Genomic DNA, 25,922 nt, shown 5'->3' on the forward strand with positions numbered 1-25,922 from the left:
ATGATTGGACTTGCCACACAATTATATCAATGCAAAAATGGTACAGACATCGAAAGTTCTCAATTAATAACTGTGGAAGTGCATCTAGAACACTAAGTTGAGAGCACGCAATAAGCTAATATGCGATATGCAATAAGCTTGAAATGCGAAGAAGAAGAAAGAAGAAGAAGAAGAGTTTGGCAAATCCGCCAAACTCGTCAGAACTTCGCCCAATAGAAAAATTCTGGGCGATTATGAAGGGCAAGCTCCGGAAAACAGGGAAGGTCTTCTTTAAGAGATCAACTAGCCTATGGCTAAAAATCTCTATAATAAAGGAAAAAAAAAAAAAAAAAGGGAAGGTCTTCAGAAACGACAAGGATTTGAAGAAAGAGTGAATGAAAGTGTCTAAGAAAGATGGTTGGTTCAAGTGTTGCACAGGATTTGATGGGTAGCGTTAAGTCTAAGCGGGCATTTAGCCTAGGAGAGGAGGTTGAATAAACCAACTTTCCAAAAACATAGCTAATAGGGGAAATGGTTCTAATGTTGGCCTATGGATCTAAGATTAGGCCCATCGCTTAAAATCTTCTATTTATCAATTTTATCTAAATGATCGCGTCATTGGGACGCTATGAATATGAATATATTATTGGTTCCAATGAAAATTTAGTCGATTGCTGAATTTATGTATGGGCAAAAATTAGGGTCATTTTGGCCGACATTACATCCATTTCCCCTATGTATTATTTTTTCCCTGAGAGTGCCAAAAATATCCGCCTTAAAATAAATTTTTGGTGATCATTTTTGCCTGTTACATTTTTTTCGTGTACAGTATTTAATAAAATTATGTTTTAAATTAAACGAAAAGGACATTAACGAGGCTATTCTGGCAGCCATCGGGCTCAGCACTAGTCTCAAATACCCTACAATTTCCCTTTTTTTAACGGGGACGACGCATAGATTCCGAAAATAAATATCCGACGCCATTTTGGAATCCAATATGGCGTCCACCGGGTTTCACAAAAAGTGTAAAATACCCTAAAAACTGGGTGTTTTCAAAACGGGGACGACACGTAGATGCTGAATAACCGGTATTCGACGCCATTTGTACGGTATATAATGGATTTGAAAATGGCGTCGAAATTCGATTTCATTCTCAAGACGTCATGCCGATTCCAAAAATAGCCATATTGATGGTTACTTGACAGTATTTCACACTTGTTTTAAATCGGGTACCTATATTGCTGGGTATTTGACAGTATTTCCCACTTTTTCTTAAAATGAAAGCTGCCATCTTGGATTTCAAAATGACGTCGCCTATTTATTTTTAATCTCTATATTTCACCCCGATTCCAAAAATACCCATATTGATGGGTAAACAAATATCCCAACAATGATAAATTTGACATCCACGCTTTGGTGAGTTTGTTCCAGTTGAATAACGTTCTTAAACATTTGTTATCATTGTTCTTGATTTCTTAATTTTGTGAGTTGGATTGGTGATTTAGGTTCTGGCCAGTGAAAATTATATGAAAGTATCGTTATTCATATCAGATTATCGTGCAGCTTAAGAATGAACAGCACTACATTTGTGACACAGGTGTTATAAAACTGCCATTGGATGTATTGATTTAAATAATTTATGTCTATCACAAGTTCCCTAAATTTATGTTTATGTTTAGCTCTTCGATGATGAGACACCTTTACATTAACGTTTTTCAGCCTTCGTTCAGGCTGTTATTGATTTATTTTTCAGCCCTTTGATGATGGAAAACATTTGGATTTAGATTATAAGGATTCATTTTATTCAGCCTTCTTTCAGGCTAGATCTATTTAATTGAATCATTAAAGTTTATTTTCAGCTTTTCGATGATGGAACATCTTTAGATTTCCATTATACGTCCGGATTCTGGTTTTCTTTCGAGCCATGTTTTTCATACAAAAAGTTTAATCGCGTTTATTTCCTTAATTGGGGCCTAATCCCGATTTAAGGGGTTGGGGGCAGAGATGGAAAATCATTTACATTCATTTTGTGCATTCATTTACATTCATTTGCCTCTAACTTTTTTCATCAACAGAACTCCGTAAAATAGTGTTTGAAACTTTTGTAGGCTATTAGCTACATCTTTTGTAAACAACTCAAATCTGTATCTCTTATGCATGATGAACCCACCATTGTTTTTCAGTGAATGTAAATTGCATTCACTGAAAAACAATAACATGTTCTGCCAGCTCTATTTCGTCCTGCATAGGAGATTAAGATTTTAGTTATTAACAAAAGCTGTAGTTAATACCTAAAGCTACAAAAACTTCATACATCATTTAACGGTATTCTGTTGATGAAAAAAGTTAGAGACAAATGAATTTAAATGAATGCACGAAATGAATGTAACTGATTTTCCATCCCTGGTTGGGGGATTGAAATCTTTAATTACAATTATCTCTTTAATTAAGGTCTATATCGCGAATTGATTTGTAAATTTTTAATCGCGCTTATCTCCTTAATTAAGGCGTAAATTGCGATTGTTACCACGAGTTGATGAAGGGTGGAAGTATTTGCGCGAGAATTTTTGAAATTTTGGTTCAGCTTTTTTATATAGAAATAACGAAGCGATAAAGTTTACTTTTTTAAGATGTTACATTTATTATAGCAGTGAACTTGGAAAAGCATTTAGTTTTAAGCTTAAGAAACATGGAGGGCCGCTAATTACAGATCATTCGGATGCTATCCGCTCCTGTTATTTGTTTAAACTTAATTCAATCTTTGCCAAATAACGCCTCAACAAATTAATTGAGGAGCTCGGCTACTTCATTTTTGCTTACTGAATAGAAGATCGTCTGTTTAAGACGGGTTGATCAGAAATCCATTTAAAATACTTCTCAAGTGCAGTTGTCGTCATCGTCTGTGACGTCGCCTCCGGGACCGAAATCTAGTAACAGCAAGTTGAGCGGGACCTTGATCGTATTTTTTGTGATATAAGCAGGCTTGCTGAAACTCCTCAAACAAACTGGAGGTCTTAAAACACTCTTTTCTTGCGAGTTTAGCCAGCCCAGGAATATGGAAGAAGTAAACAAAAACTCCTCGAGAGAGAGAGGGAGAGTGAACTTCAGCGAGAGGATGATTTGACGTGAGGTGCGCTTTTCGAGACTCCGGATGACTTTTTTGTTCGACGCAAAAAGCTCAGAGCCCAAGTAACAATTGTGGTTTTATGAGGGTTCTGTAGACCATGATTTAGACTTTTAGAATGCTTTAAAACCTCGATAAAACTTGCAATGTTACTTGGGAGTTCACCCAGAGTGAGAGTAAGAGCGTGTGATAGAAGACATGAACACGAATGGCAGCAAACCTCACTCTCATTTTATCCCCCTTCGCTCACAAGCTTTGAAGCTCAGTGGAATGATTTGGCAGTAGGCATTCTACTACTCAGAAAAATGCTACGCTCGGCTCTTTTCAAACTCGCGAGCGAGGCTCCATCAAGCCTGAATATAAGGATCATGGTGACCTAGTGGCGACCGATTTTACTTGTTGAGCAGAAAATTTTAAGTTTTATCTCAAGTTCCTTCACAGTATAGAGTTTTAGTGTGAATCGTATTTATTTTTAATATAAATAAAGCGATGAAGAGCATTAAAACTCGGTTGGAGTAACGAGCACGTAAAAGAAATAATGTTCGGGATTTAGGAATGACGTGTTGATCGTAAATATGTATCAAATCTTTTCCAAAATCTTTTCATAGGTAGTGATAAAAACCTCGCTAGAACTATTCCACAGCCGCAGTCAGTTTATGAGCAAAAGAAGGACGCACATTTTTTGCCTGTAGACTTGGAGATTTCAAGTCTCCGCGTACATCGTACGGGTTAGGCAAAAGATGTGCGTCTAACTTTAAAAACTGTCGCATTAATGGCCCTTCGCTCATTTTCAACTTCTATTCAATTTTCATGCTGCCGTACTCTAACGGAACTATCCACCTACCCTCTTCTAAAGATCATTCTCTAGCTAATAAATCATCACACTAAAGCTTCATGTTAGCATTCCCAACAAAAAATTTTAGCTGCAGCTTAGCTTATACAGGCAAAAATTAGCTGCATAAGGCAAGTTTTGGCTGCATAAGCTAATCTGCAGCTAAAATTGTTTGTTGGGTTTCCAACCAACTCTGAAAATCGCTAACTTCGCGTATGAAGTAACATAAAAACACTTTGAATGTTAAATTATGTGCCGAAAAAAACTGGGAAATGAGTGAAAACTTGCACGAAGCGAAAACAGTATCTAATGTTAAATTGTTTTCAACCAAAATGATGGTTGCCGCCGGTGCCGGTGGTGTAGTGGTAAGCTTGACTGCTTTCTAATACCCCAATGGGTCTGGGTTCAATCCCAGCCAAGGTCGGTGAGATTTTTCTGAGGCATAAAAATCTCTGGTCACGTCTTCCTTCGGAAGGGAAGTAAAGCCGTTGGTCCCGGCCTATGTGTGTTGTGAATGGGTGCGATATCCTACACAGGTGTGGAAGCTGCCTTCCTGCACATTCTATTGCCGTCAATAGATGGCAATCGATGTCCGTCGGTGATTGGCACTAGATTGCGGAACAGAGACCGACGTTAAATAAAGGAAAGAAAAGAAAAATGATGGTTGTGTAAACAGAATATGAAACGAAATTAAATGACTAGAGCAACACAATTACATGGAGCCGTTAGTGTGAACAAACAAGTTCGTACTGAACAGCTTGGATAACATTAATGTAACACAGAACTTGCAAACAATGTCAATATTTTGGAGTTATATTTTCCTCAAAGTAACCTAAAACTCAGAGTTTGTTGGAAATGCTATCAAACATGAAGCTTTAGTGTGGTAATTTATTAACTAGTGAATGGTCTGAAGAGGGTAGGTAGATAGAGTACGCTAGAGTACGGCAGTATAAAAATTGAATAGAAGTTGAAAATGAGTGAGAGTCCTATAATGCGACAGTACTTGTCAATCGTACACTTCTTTATCTAACTCGTACAATGTATGAGGAGATTTGAAGTATTTCTTCAAGAGTGACAAGCAAATTAATATTTTCATTCCGTTTCCCATTATGTTCACAGACTCCCTTTAAAATCCTGGTGCAATTTCAGATCGTAAACACATTCTTTAAAATTTTGCAAAGCTGTTAGGGGCCTCAATACTGATCGACAGAGCCAAGAAGAGTGCATATTTGTGACCCACCCTTACACCAAGCACTCAAAAATGGGTGACGGTCTTACCCCCCATAATCGCACAAGGATGATGATACAAGGTTAAGATGACAATATATGTGCAAAACAACAGGATTTCAATCTTTTAGTGCAGTCAAAACTTTAAAATCGGCCGGCAAAAATGGTGTCTGGCCTTTCAGTCGAATTCCGTTTGGCCGAATACTTGAAAAGAGATATCATATTTTAAACACTACTAGATTCCTAAATGGCAGCCCTGGCGAGAGATCGAAGTAGGCCGCGCTGTAAAAATGACGTGTTTTTGTTTTGCTGCGTCGTTTTCGATCTTGCAAAAATTAAAACAATTACAAATTGCATCTTGAAAAAGTTAAATTGAAAGCACAGAAGTGGTATTAAAAAGTGTTTCAAGTGATATTTATCAAATCCCACGTGTCCTTAGTGTTTGTAGCAGTGATCAGTGATAAGAGCTGAATGTAGAATCAAATCCTTGCTGTTCCGTGGTATGATGTGACGTTTGTTCTAACTAACGCTTTGGAACGCTCCGCTAAGTTTATTTGCCATCCATATAATTATATATGTTTATCCATGTGTATGACAAATATAACTTAACAACTGAATACGTGCCAGTATCAAATTAGTATTTTTTTAATATTAGAAGTGTGAATACATGCGGGGCTTTATGTATATGAAGATGACCTCAGAATGTACGTGTATGAAATGGGTAATTGGATTAACAGTAGAGCTAAAAATGTTGGTATCTATCGGTGAAAACAGTTTTATCAACAAATAGGTGCAGGCAGGTTTCTTCCATAAAAGCACTGCCGGTCAGTGGGATATGGATTGTATCCACACACACCACACACACACACACACTAGATGGCCTAAATGGCAGCCCTGTGGAATTATTTTTTTCTATTCACAATTCTGGTTTTTTGACATTATAAATATGGGATTTTTTGTTAAATTGTACATTGTATAAATCTGAAGTTTTATATTGTCGATGGATTAATTATTCATTTAAAGATAAGTTTTAAGCTATGTAGTTGGTATTTTTTAGCCACTCTTTTTAACGTGAATAGTTTATAGGAGTTTTGATGTTCTAGTTATTTTTTGCACAGTAAACGCAGCCTGTCATAAAATTAAGACAAATCATAATTAAAAAAAAAAAAAAATTGGAGATTTTTCCATTTTTCAAATCTGAGCAGTTCTTTGGAGTTTTGTTGTTCGGCATACGGCCAAACGGCCAGTTGGGCAAACGGCATTCGGCCAAACAGCACTCGAAATATTCAAAATAATGAATAGAAATATGGCATGTTTTTATTATAATTCACTAAAACTGATTCCTAGTTAAAGTGATGGGGTGCAGGGCTTACCCACGTTGACGGCCTTACCCGCACTTCCCCTAATCACATTAACTGCTTGAGCTGATTGAAATTATTGACATCTTATTGGAAAATATTTCCCAAAGCAAATCAAACGTATGACATTGATTTCTTCATTTTGAAATATTGAAATCACTAACCTGTATGCGTTCGTTGGTGCGCTTTCAGGTGCGAGCTTTTGGTGTAAACTTTCTTACAGCCGAGAAATTGACACTTGTGTATCCGTCGCTTCGAGTCGGGACTGTGGTCGTGTTGTCGCTGGTGGTGTTTCACGCTGGTCACTGTCAAGCAAAAGAAATGATGGGGTGTTTCAATTTCCCACTTTGGATAGAATTGAACGTTTGTACCTGACGATAACGATGCACTAGGGGACGACGTTGAACTCCTCTGGGCGATGACGGCTTGCAGCTGGGGACTGACCTGTATCACTCGCGTCAGCCCGACGGCTCCTTTACTGCTGGACGTGGTTAATCGGACGATCGCATTCCGTGGTATGTGCGTCCCCGTCGATACCCTCAGAAAACCCTGATGGTCCAGTAACGCGATTTCCGGTTCAGTTTTCACAGTCGTGGCCAGCATCGTACTGCCTTTGTTGCCTATACTAAGATGCGACTCCGGTGAGGAGGGAGGTGTTAACGTTGGTAACAGGTCGGAGGTCGTCGCTCGTGCCACTAGCCTTAGTTCGATCGCATTCTGCGGGTGATGAAGGTGATGATGTACGGAGATTTTGCCAAACTTTTCACTCTGTTCGTCGTAGCTGTCACTATTGTTGTCCTCGTCGTCGTCCGGATCGAGCCGTTCCTTTTTTACCACCACCGCACAACTCAGCGTAGAACTGCTGTCCCACGATCCGGAGCACGGAGACGACGAGGTGGAAGAGGATGATGAGTTTGAATGTGAGTCTGAATGTCTATCATTTAAATTTAACTCTGCTATACAACACGAATCTACTTCTACTTTCCAGCCGGAGATAGGTCCGGGCGCGGCAAACAGGTCCCATGGTGTGTCTAGGTCAGCTGGCAGCTTCTTATAAGTCTGCAGTTTTGGCTCATCTTTCAGGTATCGTTCCATCTCGTAGCAAGTCTGCGGAAGAAATGGGAGAAAACAGGAATCAGTTAAAGTTGGCTGTATTTAAATATGAGCTGACAAATAGTGAAAGGCAGCACAACTTTTGGGTTCACCATCAACTATCCGCCTTGGCAGGGGACAAAAAGTATTCAATCTAAAATTTGAAATCGAAATTTGCCCGAACAGTTTTACAACTTTCGTCACCCCGAAGACAGTTTGTGAAGTCCGGAAAATATAAATCAAAATGTGAGAATTTGTCGAAAGGAAACTTTTGCGGCAAGTTTCCCCCTTCCGACCCGGAAGCGTGTCGTGTCGATTTACTACTTCTATACCGGTGCGGTGGTAGCTGACCCGAAGAGATGGACGGATATTATGCAAAAGAAAAGAAGTGTCACCACAACATCACCGCACGAAATCGAAGGACTTGCTGCTGTTTCCTTTCTTCGAATCCAAGATGCGAACGAAAACTTTGGGTCGGGTTTGACTCGTTTGAATTTTTTTTTTCCTGAAATAAAAGTTTCTGTAACAGACAGAGGATGAACAAAAGTATTATTCTTGGGCGCAATACGAATATGTATATCAACGCAACTTGTCAGATGATTCCCACCTTTGTATAAAAGGTGCAGTCAACTTCTCCGACTACCGTATTTGTGTTTTCCTTGAATAACTCCAATTTCCAAAGCAGAAAAATGTGCGCCACACGTCAAGATGCACATACCTCAAAGTCGGTAAAGAATACCTAGATATCGGTAAAAATTGCCGATAATCTTATAAAGTGCACATACCTAAATTATCGGCAATCATGGATTACCAAAAATTAGCCTGTTTAAAGTAAAAGGCAACGATTTTTATCGGTAAAAATACCGATAATTTTAGGTAATCGTAGCTTGGAGAGCAGTCAATGGTTTGAACAATAGTGTAAATCTAACATTGATCTCTGAAAATCAGCATACAATTCAACTGTTATCACATTTTCCATATCTTTAAGCGACAAAATCCTTTCCTCCAGTCGACGTAGCACGTGCCTTCCACATCCGTTTTTTTTTAATAAAAATAAACCGCATTCCAGCCATAACAAGCATTCCGCCAGCAACTTCGGCTTCTGCATGATTTCCACTCGGTCTAAAATGTCTTATATTTACCAACAGAGTTTCCAACCGTGTTGTTCCGCTACTCTTTCCTGATTCTTGACAGGTTATCCTTGTCCTCCTCGTTGGTTTTGCCTTGTCTTTATCACAAGGAGTACCGGCAACGCCGGGTTCACTCCACCCTTCAAAACCCATTTTTCTAATGCAGTTCGTTACGTTTGCGGCATACGCTTGCTGCATTTCAAGTGCACTCTTCTGCTGGCAGAATGATACATCCGATAGTTTCTCCGCACATGAGCACAGAAGCTCCTCTGAGGGACTGCACTAAGAGACGATAGACCGGCAACCGCGACGTCTAGCTCGTGATGAAATGATACTATTCGAGTGGAGGTTTTTTCTCGTCCCTTCAACAATGTTCTCCCGCCTCCATCCCCCATCTTCGTGATTGGTTCAAATGCTATAGGACATGCCGCCTTTGTCGGGAACAATCCGGAACGTGAAAAGAAAAAAAAAAACTACTGTCGATCCTCACGTACTGGCCCGTGAACAAAGTAAGAACATTGCCGAGGAAACCATTAGTTAGGATAATGCCACACGACGGCCGACGAACGGACGGATGGTGATGGAGGAAAAACGGACCAGGAAACGACAACCTAAGCACATGCAGCATCACTCCTGCCGCTACATCTCGCTATTTGACGGACCTGGAAGAAGAAAAATGGAAGCGAAAAGCGTTCGGTTCGGGTGATTATTATTCCGGTCATAATTTTAATTTCAAAGGGATTTTTTGCTGTTCCCACCCGGTATTATTGCTTCATTGCCAACAAGATGGTAAAACTTGAGGGTAAGGCAACTTTCTTGTTCTTACGAAAGAATGGATGAGAGCCGTCACATTGCACTGATGAAGCGGAATATGCTAAACTTGATTTATGCAACACTATCAGTCTCCTAGCCGTGTGTAAAGCATGATTAATTGAAGCACTGTGCATAAACTCACAGGGCATATCCTTCTTTCTTTCATCTACTTTCTGAGCCGAACAACAGACAACTCATTAAAGTGACATTAGGTTTCACCTATCAGGAGAAGTCACCGAGTTGGGGCATATTCGTGTCATTCGATGACCCAAGTTTGAGCAGCTTGTTCCTAATAAAATGCAATTAATTCTACTCGTTGTCAGTCGGTGTCACTACCCTTGTCAGCGGCGGCGGCTGTGGGTTCAAGGCTCGATGGTGGGAAAAGGGTGGATGGAAGAAAAGTTTGTTTTTTTGCGTTTTCTCTGGATTCGATAACTGCTGAGAGTAAGTGGTAAATGAGCATTTTCGGCTAATAATAAAAACGAATTTAAGACTGAAAATTTCCAAATTTGCATTGCATTTTGCAGGAGTTCGGCCTAACATGGACAATCAGAACGACTCAAAATTTAGATGAGTCGATTCAATTTCGTCAATAGTGAATTTACTCAAAAGTGAGTTGAACTTTCCGGGCTTTTCCTGAACAGACTTTTAGGATATTAGGAAAATTCATGAACATTTTACTCAGTCTAGCAGTATAGCAATAGGCGGTGTTCGGCCATTTGGCGTGAGATTTCGAATTTTTGAACACTACTAGATTCCAAAATGGCAGGGCTTCTAAACGGACGCGAACATTTTTCAGTTGTCATATTTTTCGTCTATGTTTTTTTTTTCGATTTTTGGTTGAAGGCGCTTGTGCGTGAGTATAAAAATTGAAGGCAATTTCCATGTGTATTTTAAGCAGAGAGCTGTGATTCGGGTTTTCCGTTATTTTCGGTTTCGTCGTTGGATTAGTATTTTCTAGTGCGCGGTTCAAGAGTTAAATTTATGGGTTGCGAAGTGTAGTGGTGTTTTTACGATTTTGTATTTTTCCTTTATTTAACGTCAGTCTCTGTTCCGCAATCTCGTGCCAATCCCGACGGACATCGGATGACATCCATTGACGGAAATCGAATGTGCAGGAAGGCATGCTTACAAAACGAAGACTCTGCGATTTGGACCATGTCATTTTTGAGAGATCGGTGAGATCATTCCATATTTTATATTATTTTGCGAAAAATTTAAATTTATACATGACAACAAGTTGTGTGTTGGGTTCTCAACATACACATTTAAAATTATTTTGTAATTTTAAACGAATTTACATGCACATAAAAAGAGCATGCATATTCATGTAAAACTAAATTGGTTTTTAAATTTACACGACTCGACATTTACATGCATGCAAAATTAAACGTCACTTGAATGTTAAATGGATGGCTTAAGATGTTCTCACCTTGTCATTTTACAGGACATTAAGAATTACATGAATTTCGCTGTATGATCAAATTTTCATAAAATCGAACTGATTGTCAAGTACGCGGAATTATCACCCACGCAGAATAACCCGCCTTCACGGTACAGTACATACCCTACACTTTCACTACTGCATCAAAACGATCAGTCAGGAGAAAAAAGGAACCACGAGTGCATTTTTGAATGTTTTTTTTTTTTTTTTTTTTCCATATCCAAATTTTTGATTTTCTGGACGAATTTTTGATTTTCTGCTCTCTGTATAAAACCGCTTTTTCCAATATTTTGTCCGTCATCCATTTTCTTTTTGTGGACGCGCTTTTGCACGATAAAACTGAGCGCACAGAACAAAACAAACTGACCGGAGAAAAAGCTGATCGAATCATCGGTCCGTCCGCCATATTAGCTTTCTCAATGTTTGTTGATTTAAATTTACACGAGCATGTAAATTTATACACGCAAACCAAAAATCTATTACAATGAACGTTAGTTCCGTTTCCTATCATCATCTGTTCATGAACAACGCAACGAATGTTAGAAATTGACCATGCAAGCGATGTAATGGTTTTTTGTCTTTTTTATTTCGTGTTCTATCTACACTTTCGACTATACCTATGTAGAACGACGCACATTGTAGAACATTGTAGAACGACGCACACACTTGCCTCGAATCTCTCCAGCAGAAACAGCAGAGTATGCGAGAAAATGAGCGCTTCATGAGTGTTTTTAGGCTACCCATATTCAGAAGCATGGAGAGAGCAGTGTAGAAAGCACAGGTCTGATAATCGCAACGTTCGTGGTTCGAGTCCAGTCGGCAACCTATTTCCTATTTTTTTCGACATAACTAATTTACCTCACTACACTCTTCATTTTTCGGTCTCCAATTTTCTTGCATTGGACCGCAGCTAAGTATATCGCATCCTTGGTTCATGCGGTCTCCACTAACATCCTCTGATGATGAATCCCACATAATTGTAAGCGAATCTTACATCCCCCGGTTGGGTGAAGGTTTCATCGTTGAAAATTCGATGATCTTCGATAAGTTTATACATTGAGTGGAGAATAAAGGGCGAACACGAAATTATTGCGACACCGAAAATGTCATGCAAATTTTCTTATAATGTTTAGAATCAAACCAAAATTTTAGGGTAGTTTTATACATATATTTACTTCAAAAATCAAAAGAAAAGTTAATCGATGGAGCCTTGAGAGTAAAATTGAACGCATTTTTGCTTGATGCCCTCCATCAAAGTCTTTAAAGTGTCATCCGGTACCAGTTTCTCAGTTTTTTTTTTCATTTTCTTAACATGTCCTTCTCGTCTTTGACTGTCTTCTTGCTTTTCCGAAGTTCCCGCTTCATTATTGCCCAGTACTGCTCCACCGGGCGCAGCTCCGGACAGTTTGGCGGATTTATGTCCTTTGGAACAAAATGGACAGAATTGGCCTCAAACCACTCCAGGACACTTTTAGAATAGTGGCATGATGCCAAATCTGGCCAAAATAGCGGAGCTTCGTCGTGCTGCTGCAAGAACGGCAAAAGGCGCTTCTCGAGGCACTCCGATTTGTAGATCTCGCCATTTACTGTGCCCTTTGTCACGAAAGGCTCACTCCTCAGTCCGCAAGAGCAGATGGCCTGCCAAATGAGATATTTGGAGGCGAACTTCGACATTTTCTTCTTCTTAAATTTGTCGTCCACATCGAACTTGCTCTTGCCGGTGAAAAACTCCAACCCCGGAATTTGCTTAAAATCGGCTTTTATATACGTTTCGTCGTCCATCACACAGCAGCCATATTTTGTCAGCATCTTCTCGTAGAGCTTCCGTGCCCGAGTTTCAGCCGTCGATTGTTGCCGCTCATCGCGGTTTGGGAAGTTCTGTACCTTGTATGTATGTAGTCCAGCTCTCTTCTTTGCATTCTGGACGTAGCTCTGCGACATGCCGATCTTTTTAGCCAAATCACGGCTTGAGACGTTGGGATTTGCTTTAATCATCCGCTTCACCTTTCCCTCCGTCTTTTTGTTCTCTGGTCCCGGTTTTCTTCCAGCTCCTTTGCCGTGGTCCAACGTCAACCGCTCCTGGAACCGCTTCAACACTCTGGAGACGGTTGAATGGTGAATGTTCAACATTTTTCCCAACTGCTGGTGCGACAGGTCAGGAAATTCCAGGTGTTTGGAAAGAATTTGTTCTCTCAACTCGCGTTGGTTCACCTCCATTTTCGATGAATCGAAAAACACGACTTCGAGTTTGACAGCATGTACACAATACACATCAATGAGAAAGTGTGCAAAATTTGGTTGATTTTTACCCAATGGTAAAAAAGTTATGCCCTGTTGAATGTGTCGCAATAATTTCGTGTTCGCCCTTTAATACACTGCAAGAGAAAATTAATCGAATAAACGTGCAATTTTATGACTTTTATCAAGATCTTTTAATGATCATGCACAATGTAAAATTAAATTAAAACATACACGCAAACCAAAAATTTATTACAATGAATGTTAGTTCCATTTCCTATCATCCTCTGTTCATGAACATCGCAGCGAATGTTAGAAGTTGACCTTGCAGGCGATGTAATGGTTTTTTGTCTTTTTTATTTCGTGTTCTGTCTGTGCTTTCACCTACACAAGCAAGCATTTGCCTTGATTTTTATGTATAGCATGGTAGAACGACGCACACAGTTGCCTCGAATCTCTCCAGCAGGCTATCCTTATTTAGAAGCATGGAGAGAGCAGTGGAGAAAGCACAGGTCTGGTAGGTATTTAGGTATTTATTCGTCGTCAATCAAATGTAGACCAGTTTAATTTACAAACACACTTAACATCTATCTTAATTTTCAATCTTTGACTTACCTCGAAAAGAAACGTTTTTTAAGAGCATTTTTGTTCATTGTCAAAACAATTGTTACTTAATGTTTATAATAACAAGACATCATTCTATTTAAACGTGCGTTCCTGGCATAGTTTGTTCTTTGGTTTTGAATATAAAACATATCTCTCATTCTTAAGGAACGAGTGGGAGCATAAAAATTTAGATTTTCTAAAATCTCTGTGGCATTCACTCTGTGTGCTACAACATCGTTTATAAAAGCTATCATTGCAAACTGCCTTCGCTTTTCAAGGGCATCCAAATTGATCAACATACATCGAGACTCATAAGATGGTAAGGGTGAACTCGTACAGCCTAACTTTCTTAGAGCAAATAATAGAAACTGTTTTTGAACTGATTCAATGCGGTTTATATGAGTATCTTGATATGGAGCCCAGACTATACTACAGTACTCGAGGAGGGGCCTAACATATGCAACATATAATGTTTTGATTGTGTATGGATCATTGAAATGAAAGCTAAACCTTTTAATAAACCCTAGCATGTTGCTTGCCTTGTAGATAATGTTATAATAATGTTCAAAAAAGCTTAGTTTTGAATCTAGTATAACACCTAAATCTCTAACTTGATTGCACCTTTCAACTCTGTTTTGTCCTATTGTAACATGTTCTTGTCTAATAATTGTCTTTTTTGTAAATGAAATGGAAATACATTTCTTCACATTAAGCTTTAATGAATTTTTTGAACACCAAGTGTAAAAGTTATCAATTTCTTGTTGAAATACTACAAGATCAGACGTTTGACGAATTTCCAGGAAAAGTATCATGTCGTCTGCATATATTGATACATTCAGAATATTCAATATGTGCTCTACATCATTAACAAATAGAATAAATAGTAATGGTCCAAGATGGGAACCTTGATGGGAACCAGATGTTACATTGACTACTGACGACAAATCTCCTTCAAATCTAACTCTTTGTGTCCTACCGGTCAAGTATGACTGAATCCACTTTAATAAATGTTGTCGTAAACCGAAGACAACACATCAAGAAGACTGGCAACTCTTCCATTTTCTCATACGAACGCTATGAGACAGGTACATTCGCGTCATCTACCGCTCAAAGGTAAATGCTTCGAATGAATTTGATAGCAAAGGTTCCATCCTCAGAAGAAAGGTTCGTGTATTTGCTCATTTTTCTATGCATTGCTTCCACCTTCACTCAAGCGCAGCGCTATTGTATCTGTCGCCTGAATTCTGGGCAAAGTTGCCAGTCTTCTTGATTTGCTGTCTTCGCTTAAACCTAACTTTGATAATTTGAATAGCAAAAGAGGGATATCAACTCTATCAAACGCTTTACTGAAATCAGTATATAGTGCCTCAACATAATGTCCCTTATCCATTGCGTTAATAGAAAGTGTTACAATATTCAACAGATTAGTAGTCGTTGAACGTCCTTTAACAAAACCATGCTGTTTGCCAACAAATCGCCATCCAACATTGTGGTGTTATCGTGTATAAATCGCAACGTTCGTTGTTCGAGTCCAGTCGGCAACCTATTTCCTATTTTTTTCGACATAACTAATTTACCTTACTAATACACTCTACATTTTTCGGTCTCTAATTTTCTTGCATTGGACCGCAGCTAGGTATATCGCATCCTCGGTTCATGCGGTCGCCACTTACATCCTTTGATGATGAATCCCACATAATTGTAAGCGAATCTTACATCCACCGGTTGGGTGTAGAAAAATGTAAAATTGTAAGGGACTTTGGTTGTGATCCTAGACTCCAAACTCACTTTGTAGAAAATCGTGATTAATAGAACTCGGTGTAAAAGTAATACATATGTTTATAAAGGGTGTCCCACATCAAATTGTTTCACGGAAAAAAAAAAACGCTGTTGAAAACTACCTAGTTGACCTTTTCAAATTATAAACTAAATATAACCCATTAGTAAGCTTTTGGTATATTTATTTTATTCAACTTCAATACCATGACCGTACGCTCGCACCTTACGCTTAACTCCACTCTTTAGGTTATGTACAACATCTGGCTGCAGCTTCTTCTGTACGAAAACCCACTTTTTCTTCATGTCTTCCTTAGATTTGACCTCCTTTGGATGCTTCTGTAGTGCCTACTTCATACCCGAGCAGCACACTTTCATCACAATAAGTTACAGCAACTTGTTTATGACTGAAATAAGTCGTATGTAAGTTTCTACAATTGATTTGTGACACGCGTGCTACTAGGGTAATAGCCCAGGATTGTTCGATGGGCCTTTGATCCGGTGCGTTGGGGGGGGGGGGGAGGTGTTCATGTCCTTGGAAACGAAAGTTGGCTTCGTATCACTCCAGGACAACATTTGAATAGTGGCACGAAGCTAGATCCGGCCAGAATATCGTAGGGCCCTCGTGTTGCTTCAACAGATGAAGCAGACGCTTCTGTAGACACTCCTTGAAGTAGACCGCCCCGTTTACAGTCCCGGTAGTCACGAACGGTGCACTCCGTTTCTGAGCAGATCGCTTGCTAAATTATGTATTTATTGACAAACTTTGAAAGTTTCTGCTTCCTTACTTCCTTCGGAACATCAAACTTGTGCTGGACGGTGTAGATCAGTAGCTCCAGAAGTCCGCCTTGACGTAAGTCTCATCATCCATGATGAGACAATGAGGCTTCGTCAGTATCTGCGTGTACGGTTTCCGGGCCCGTGACTTTCCTGCCGTATTTTGGCGTTCACGATCACGAGGCACGATTTGGAGCATCTGCACTTTGCACGTATGCAGTCCCTCCCGGTCCTTGGCTCTCTGAACGAAAAACTTGGACAGATTCAACTTTTTGGTCACATCCCTGACCGAAGCATTGGGATTCCACTTAAAAGCTTTCACGACACGCTTGTGATCCTGATAACTAATAGAACATCCATTCTGACCGCATTTCTCCTTCTATTCAATGCTCAGAGTTTCGTAGTAACGTTTAATCACACGACTCACCGTTGACTGCACGATTCCGAGTTGTTTTCCGATTTCCCGATGAGAGAGTTGAGGATTTCCGAGGTGCTTGTGCAAAATCAATTCCCGACGTTGCTTTTCGGGTGACGCTCTTTTTTCCAACTGTCGAAAAACTGACAGCGATAAAAATACTATGTAAACAATACACTCTAAACTACTTCTACCCAAATTTTCTACAGCGTTTTGTTCCGTGATGTAATTTGATGTGGGATACCCTTTACAAAACTTACCTACGCTTGATCTGGTTCGGAAGACATTGCTTACTGCTTTTGGGATGTCATTTCATTTTAATAGCTTCATATAACCGATAAAGAACGATCGTCGGTCGCAGCTTGTTGTGATGTGAGGGGCACGGTGGCCTTAGAGCGACCATTTTTGCTTACTGAGTAGAAAATCGTGGTTAGAACTCAAGCCCTTTTACATTACTTAGTTGATAGGGTCGTGTAGTTTGCTCATGGGCTTTAAAAGATTGCATCACTTTCCAATGTGAATCCACATCTAATTCACCCTTCCCACTGACGAAAACGTCCTTCTCGTGACAACCGTGGAGATGCAGAGGTATACTCGGTCTCTAGTAACAACGGGTGTCGAAATAACAATCCTTTCCCTCCCCGATGACCGTAAGGACGTGGTCGGTGCCGTTATTGATCAAAAAAATAAGGATTCACCGAATTTTGCACTCTGATAATGGATTGCTAATTGCTAGCCACAATCATATGGTTCTTTGCGCAAATTTCGCTACATCTGGTCAATCATGGAGTAGCAACCTTCAAAACTTCGCAGCATAACAGATTCAAAGCATCAGCAGTCCTCCAATCCGAGCATATTCATTAAACCATTAGGCAAGAGGCATTTTATACTCACACTCTCCAACCCAAACCGACTGATGTATATAAGCTCCACAACGCTCGCCTCTCAGAATCAAATTGCGGTGGAAGATTAGCGTATCACATCGGTTGACATCTTGACGCTTTCCACTTGACAGTAATATGAGCCGCTACTGCAGTGAGCTGCCACCGGAGTAGTAGGGACATGCTGTTCATATCACATTTTTGCTTCACTCAATTTCTGTTAAAAAAAAACTTTACCAACACGCAATGTAAATTTAATTTTCCACCGGTGCCTTTGGAAACAAAGACACAAAAAGGAAATTTGCGTCATTAAATGAATTTCAATGTACTACTCTGAACACAGCTATTCGACGCAAACGCGACACGCGAATGAATCCAGATGAAGCAGTTTTTTGTAGGGTTGAAGGAGCACTCTAACTGGTGCTAATCGTCGTCGTTGGAGCGTCGTCATAGAGGAAAATAATTTCGACGAAGGCGGCGGCGTTTTATTGCGTTCGCACGCCTCCGGTTCAGGTTCAGCCACAGACAAAAATGGATCCCCCCCTCTTGCTGGGGTGGAAAGTGAGTGTGTGTGTGTGGTGGCTTCCCATCACATCACGGTAGGGAGGGATCCGTAGGGGGGTGGATTGTGGTGAGGGGACGACCTGAAAAGTATTTTGTAATTAAGAACATCACAGATTTCTCGGCTTTCGGCTGTTGTGTGTTCTAGAGCATATGGTTGAATATATAGACATCTGAATCGGGGACGTGCTCTAGCGTCTTGTTTTGCGTTGTATAGGAAACGTATGTTTCGTTTAAAAATGAAGCTTTAATTGAAATATTTAGTTGAAATTATACAACTCTGCACGGCCGATGAAATTAACTCAAAAAAGTGATGGAGTCCAAATCGTAAAAGTAGCATTTCCGTTAATTTTCCTTGATTTTCCACAAATCCCCACAATTTATTATAATTTCCAGTTCAAAATATCGCCAATGCACAATTTCTTATAAACGATCAACAGGTGCATTTAGCAAAAGTCTTCAATCAGATCCATAAATGTATTTATATGACTTATAGTAGGGAATTTGTCAAATGGGATATGAGTAAATATTTCAAATAATCAGTACCGTCGTATTAACGGTAGGGCCATGGTGGGCGAAAGTCAGGGCCTCAAATTTAACGAAGAGGGGCCCGGCTCAGATACATCAATCATATTCTTTTCAATCATATGTTTCAAGAAATTATTCGTTGGTTAGTTTTGTATTTGTTTCGAACACTAAGCTTTCTTTTCCATTGATTTGTTTTCCGTCGATCTTGTTTTCCGTTCTGAGTACTAATGCTACCGACGCCAGGAAGGCAGCTCCCAAACCTGGACCCTACCTATCGACCCATCATCTCATGGACTGGGACCAACGGTTTTACTTCCCTTCCGAAGGAAGGTGTGATCAGAGATTTTATGCCTCAGAAAATCCCGACGGTGCCGACTGGGATTGAACCCAGGCCTTTTGGGGTGAGAGGAAATCACGTTTAACACTACACCACCGGCACCGCTGACTCACTAGTGCATTGAAAACATAAAAGAATAAATCGTACAAGTTGATAACATGACAAGAAAAAGAAAAACTCTCACATATAATGTCAGATTAGAGAAGAACATTAGGGCAATTAGGCTGATCGCGTTGCCAGAAAAATGTCGGGAATCATAGTTTTCTGACTTTCATGATAATTCCGAGATTTTCAAAGAATTTCTGATAACTTCAGGATAGCTTTGATAATTTTTAAACGTCCAGATTTACGGTACAATTTTAAAGGTTATCCCACATCAAATTGCATCACGGAAAAAAAAACCCTGTAGAAAATAACCTACTGGCTATTTTCACGAGAGCCCTGCGACCTTCTGGCTGGATATAGCTTCGTGCCACTATTCAAATGTTGTCCTGGAGTGGTACGAAGCCAACGCGGTCACTTTCTTTCCCAAGGACAACGCCCATCGAAAAATACTGGGCTATTTTGAAGTATGCACTATTAGAGTGATGCAAAATTTGAAATTTTCGCTCCACAACACTTAAACGATTCCAAATCGGATCCTGACTAACCTCTCAAAATTTGAACCCATTTGGTTCTCACTGAGATGGCACAAACCATTTGAAGTTTGTATGGGAATTACTATGGTAAAACCAAAATTTTTGTTCATGTCTATATAATAATTCACCATATCGGTCTGCTTCAAAAGTTTTCAACTCTACTTGTAGGAAATTTTTCCAGCTACAACTTTGCTCAAGACCACTTTTTGAGTAAATGCAAGGATCGAAAGTTATCAATGGTTCAATGCGCTGATGTCTTAGGATCATGCTCAATCAACTGCTCAGCAGGCAACATTGGTATTTCTGGGCCGTTGAATAGGACACACAAATCATGGCTACTATGTCACACTGCAAAATACAGTGTTGCCTACAGAGCAGCTGCTTTATCATGTCATAAGTTTACCAATCTCTTAAATAATTAATATCTTTTTCCTGTCTCGTTTTACATAGAAATAATCTTCAGCAAAGTTGTAGCTGAGAAAATTTTCTATAAGAATGGTTATCGAACTGTTCTGCAGCTCAATATGGAAAAATACTAGAAGGCAATGAACAAAAATTTGAGATTTCCCATAGTAATTTACATGTAAACTTCAAATGGCTTGTGCGAAGTCTGTTTCTAACCAAATGAGTTGTAACTTTGAGAGGCTAATCAGGACCCGATTTGAATCCATTTAAGCACTGTGGAGCGAAAAAGTCAAATTTTGCATCAGTCTAATGCACTATGGAAGCATCCCAAGGAGGTCAAATCTGAGGAAGATCTGAAGAAAAAGTGGGTTTCCGTACAGAAGAAGCTGTAGCCAGATGTTGTACACAAACTTATTAGTGGAGTTAAGCGTATGGTGCGAGCGTACGGTTTTTAATTGCAGTTGAATGAAATAAATTTGCCAAAAGCTTACTAAATTTCAAGAATTTTTCTTTTAAATTATGAAAAATTTCAGGAACTTATCAGAAGCGTAAAGCTTTCCAATGAGTTCAATTGGTTTAAAAATTTAAGGTGAAGTTCCGTGAACTATTTGCAAATATTATAAATTAACAATATGGTTCACTTCCAGAATTCCCATATATTTCTGAAAAGACGCATAAGTAATACCCTCTCCCGGTGAGAAAGGTGACTAAAAACATTCGTGGCCTTATTATTTAAGCGTGTAATCAATTCATACGTTTAGTCAAATAAAAGGTGTGGCAAACAGTATTAGCTTTCTCATGCATGTTACACGCCTACCCTGACGTCATGACATTGTACTACGTTCAGACTATAGCTGATATTAATAACGTAATAGCGTTATCAAAAGTGCTTAAATAACGTGATATCTGCTATAGTTTGAATGTACAATAAGCTTAGAGATAATCCAAACATATAAAAGAAAATGCAGATTATATCTGCCATCCCTCTGTACATACCACATTGGCAACTGACAGGAGGAAAACTTTCAACACGTTAATAATCGTTAACCCAATTTTGGGTAATAGATTAACAAACACGGTAAGAAAAAAACACTCAAAAACACTAGAGTTTAAAAAAAAGCTCAAAAACCAAAAAAATAAAAATGAATTCGATTTCAAGTTAAAAGTACTCAACCGCCATGTTTTCACCATTGGGAAATTTTAACTTATTTTTGGATGAAAATCATAGCACCCTACGTGCTTCATCGCCTTCGTTCGTGCTCCATTGTTTGCGTTGACGGCACCGTCGAAAAATGGTCTCTGCTAGAAATGATTGCCAGTTTCTTATAGGATTTTTCAGTGAAGTGAAAGGATAGTACCATAGAGGGAACTCTAAGACCAGAAGGTCCCAAAAAAATGTGCTCAACTTTTTGGCTCAGTTCTGGTACTATTTTTGGTCCCAAGCTAATCGATGCACCCCTCGAAACATAGGAAAATCCACAAACCCCTCATTTTATCTGTCAAACTTCCATACAGAATCAAAACAAACATAGTGCAGTACTAGAATTTCGACTAGAATAGAGTACTTTAATCGATTAGCTTGGGACCAATAGGCTATACAAGTAATGAATCAATTTAAAATCGTTAGTTTCCACCGGTTGATAGTACGAAGTCCGCCATGTTTCACGCACAGTCTGAAGTTTACTTATGGATTTTAACATAGAAGTAAAGAGCTACAGAGTCGCTGTCAACGCCAATTGCATTTAATTGATGGTTAGGTAATTTTCACTCAATGGATTAATGATGGGGATTTCTCGAAATTTAGTTTTCATAATTTATTTAATTTTACCTAGCCTCATGGAAGCCACATGATGAGTGAAAGTGAACTTAATTTTTAACTAACTTTAAAGTACCCATTATTGGGAAAAATATTAATTTTAAAGATAAGTGAATTACCATTAAATTAGCAATGTTTACCCATTAATGAGTATCTCTTACCCATTAATGGATAACTGTTACTCATTAATGGGTAAAAAACTACTAATACTAGTTTAGTCACTTTTCTTCAAAATTAACCTTTTTTTTTTTACTTATAAATAGGTACTTTCAAGTTAGCGTGTTGGGTACCTCGTTCTCCATACAAGGTAAGAAAAAAGTACCCAACGGCCAGTTCACTTTTACCTACTTTTGACTAGTTTGTCTCCTTTTCTCCTTCCGAGTCTCCTTCTAATGTTGTCAAAAACGGAGGAGCAAAACCACCCAACAGGGGTAGTAAAGTGTGGGAGCCCAACGTTGCGTATAATCATGTTTTCCTACTTTTGGGTACAACTAACCTACTTTTGGGTAGAAAGCTAGTGGAAAATTCCATACGAATTGCACACAAGTAAATTAAAACTACTTTGACTCGATTTACCTAATTTTGGGTTCCTGCACTATAGTGCCGAGATGAGTGAAAAGAACTTAATTTTGGGTACTTTTTTCTTACCGTGTACAGCAACATGTGCAAAAGCATACACGGTAAGAAAAAATACTCAAAATTAAGTTAAAAAAACTCAACGTTGGGTTCTATCATTTGAGGTCCGCCGTTGAGTGAATCAGAAAAGCGGCGTTGGTTAAAATTTACTCAACTATTGAACAATAATAAATGAACTCAAATATAAGTTTATTTTCATTAAGGTTGCTTTTATGCGCCTTTAACCATTTCATTTTCACAAGCGTTGATAGACGAGTGGTCAACACATGGGCCCCGTAATCTCAACGTCCATGGTTCGGTTCCAGTCTGCTCCGTTTTATTATTTTTTTGTCAACTTGGTCAACGCCAGGATTACTCAAAATTGAGTTTTCTTCTTTAACTTAATTTTACCTAGCCTCACGGAAGCCACGTGATGAGTGAAAGGAACTCAATTTTGGGTACTTTTTTTCTTACCGTGTACAAGCATAATGTATGCAAGGCATTTAAACGTCAGTTGTTCCAGAATTGCAACATGCCCACTCAAACTAACTAGAGGAAAAGTTGGCTTCGGCAATACCTTAATCTATTATCGTCAGGGGGTAAACAAAGTCCTTCTTCTTCTTCTTTGCATTTCAAGCTTATTGCATATCGCATATTAGCTTATTGCGTGCTCTCAACTTAGTTGTCTAGATGCACTTCCACAGTTATTAATTGAGAGCTTTCGATGCCTGTACCATTTTTGCATTGGTATAATTGTGTGGCAAGTCCAATCATACTTCTATGCCCAGGGAAGTCGAGAAATTTTCCAATCCGAAAAATTCTTAGACCGGACAGGGAATTGAACCCAGCCACCTCCAGCATGGTCTTGCTTTGTAGCTGCAGCTTTACTACCGACTGAGCTAAGGGAGGCCCCTAAAAGTTGGCTTCGGCAATACCTTAACCTATTATCGTCAGGGGGTAAACAAAGTCCTAGAGCACTCAAATTTGGCCAAAAGTTGCTCCACATGCCAAAATTGAGCTCTCAAGGACGTTGTTTACCCCCTGACGATAATAGGTTAAGGTATTGCCGAAGCCAACTTTTCCCCTATATCATCTGATAGAGCAAATTATCTCTCAGATGTTGGTGTCAGTTTGCCAGATTATTGACTCATGAGAAATCGTTCAAAGTCATTGTTTACATTTGATAAATAGGTTTTTTTACATGTTTCTCTACTTACTAGCTTTCTCTATCATACGTCAAAACCATCATAGCTCAAAACAAAAACGATAAAGTTTTGTGTTGTGGACTGGACTATGGAGAGTGTTTATGTGCAATCGTTGGAAATTTATAGTGGTCGTATGTACTAAATACTATAGAGATTTAATAGAGATTTTTTTTCTTGATTTGTTTTCCATCGATCGTGTTTTCCGTGCTGAGTTTACTGCGGTTTTACTTAAATTTGAGTTGCTTAAACTCAAGCTTTGGGTAAGTTTCATGTGGACCCCGCTAATCTGAATGACACTTCGTGTATATTAACGGGGTTTATTTTTATTTTGAACTTCTTGTAAACCTATGACCATTATATATTATAAGTTTCTGGTAGTCTTATTTGCGGTTTTGTTTTGATTCTGCTTTCCATTTGCATCGTTTCATTCCGCTTTATTATTTATTACGCAATTACAGCGGAAGCGGAACGGCAGCGAGAAAAGCGGAAAAGCCCAATCTGAGTAAGCCTACTTGTCGGATTGAAAACTATTCAGAACAAAATTGACTCCGGCTAGGCATCTTGATGTCATTTGTGACAACTGCCAAACTGCTCATAAAGACGATAATTAATAAAAACTGAAAATGTTCATGCATTTCCAAATGGTTTCCTACCATTCCCATATATTCGAAAGTGCCTGGCCCTCTGGATGTGGATGATGTCAAAAACAACAAAACATGATTAATTGAGTACATGGGACTTTACTTACTTTTGGCTTCCCACATAGTACCTAGTTGAGTGAAATAAACTTTTTTTTCCTTGATTTGTTTTCCGTACTGAATACCAACGCTACCGACGCCCGAAAAGCAGCTTCTACACCCACCCTTCGTGATCAGAGATTTTGTACCTCAGAAAATCCCGGCGGCGCTTGAGATATAAACTCAATGTTGACTATTTTTTTCTTACCATGTGGTTAAATTTTGCTCAACAGTGAGTTGTTTTTGATAGCCTTGTTACGCTAAATTTACAGTGTACTAGTCACCTTTCGCGTCACTAGAGCCGCTAGTGTCGGGAAAAATCGTGTCTTGGGGATAATAGAAGAGTGAACCATATTGTTAATTTATAATATTTGCTATTTGGCTGTTCTGAAAACTTCAAAATAGTTCCATGAATATTTTCCTGTTATTACGGGAACTTCAGGAAAGTTTTAAGAGCTTCAAGACCTTTAAAATATTAAAGTTTTCAGAGATCGTCATGGATGTTAAAAGAACTTAATTCAATTTTCTTAAACATCACAGAAGCTCCAATAAATTCCAGGATCTGCGAAAAACGTCAGAATGTTAAGATTTTTTTGGGACAGTTTCTTTGATTACAGATTAGTTCCAGAAACATCATCAGAAGAACAGCAAAAACTGCAGAACAGTCAGGAATCCTTATTGCCGGGGTAACGGGGGCGTGAATAAGGAACCGCGAATAAGGATACCCACAGCTTATGGGATTTTCACTAACGGGGGCTGTAGTGGATTGCCTCATTTGTTTCAATACATAAAGCTATACTGTCTTCGAGAAAGTTGCTGTACTGGGTTAGACCAACAAGCCTGTGCCATTGGATTTAGGTTAAATTGGGAACCACACTGCTAGAGGCGCTTCACTTTTATGTTATTTATGACGGGCGCTATAATGTATGGATCATAGGTCCAACATAGAATATTTCGTGATCCTGGCCATATAGTAGGTTACTGTCTTCAGCAAAGTTGTTCAGGTGACCAAGTTCTTTTGGATGGTGGCCATATTAGTTCAGAACTCTCTCACTACGCAGCGCTAGTGTGCATGTGCAATTCCTATATAAACTGTATCTCGAGAGCCTGGCCATATAGAAAGTTGCTGTTTTGAGCAAAGTTGTTAAAGTGATCAAGACTAGATAGAGCTGGAATTAGGGCGTAACAGCTTTTGTAAACAATGGCTTCTTTCGATGATTTCTAGAAAATCAAGGCTCGCCAACGAAAATCAACATCACCATCGGGTACGGGACGACTTCCTCTACCCGAAGGTTATGTTAGTTTGCGTAGGTGTGCCTTGAATTCCTAGAAATCATCGAGAGAATTCATTGTTTACAAAAGCTGTTACGCCCTAATTCCAGCTCTAT

General features: G+C 39.1%; 1 protein-coding gene and 1 long non-coding RNA gene across 3 annotated transcripts in view; both read right to left on the reverse strand.

The window, feature by feature from the left end:
- LOC135712917 (uncharacterized) overlaps positions 1 to 25,922 on the reverse strand; it is a 276,389-nt gene that overhangs the window by 162,327 nt on the left and 88,140 nt on the right. The window lies entirely within an intron of this gene.
- LOC135712915 (Krueppel-like factor luna) overlaps positions 1 to 25,922 on the reverse strand; it is a 328,356-nt gene that overhangs the window by 145,121 nt on the left and 157,313 nt on the right. Inside the window, exons 1-3 of one of the 2 annotated variants that reach the window (XM_065236012.1) lie at positions 8,008 to 8,091; positions 6,892 to 7,627; positions 6,685 to 6,825 (exon numbers count right to left, since the gene is read on the reverse strand). In XM_065236012.1, the coding sequence (XP_065092084.1) occupies positions 6,685 to 6,825; positions 6,892 to 7,615 (865 nt within the window). In that variant the 5' untranslated portion in view covers positions 7,616 to 7,627; positions 8,008 to 8,091. Of the gene's footprint in view, positions 1 to 6,684; positions 6,826 to 6,891; positions 7,628 to 8,007; positions 8,092 to 25,922 lie in introns of those variants that run through there. The other variant, XM_065236013.1, reaches the window with a different exon arrangement.

The sequence above is a fragment of the Ochlerotatus camptorhynchus genome, unplaced genomic scaffold (genome assembly GCF_037179485.1).
Source record: "Ochlerotatus camptorhynchus isolate MF236.1 unplaced genomic scaffold, CSIRO-AGI_Acam_v1.1 ptg000516l, whole genome shotgun sequence".
Taxonomy (NCBI): Eukaryota; Metazoa; Arthropoda; class Insecta; order Diptera; family Culicidae; genus Ochlerotatus; species Ochlerotatus camptorhynchus.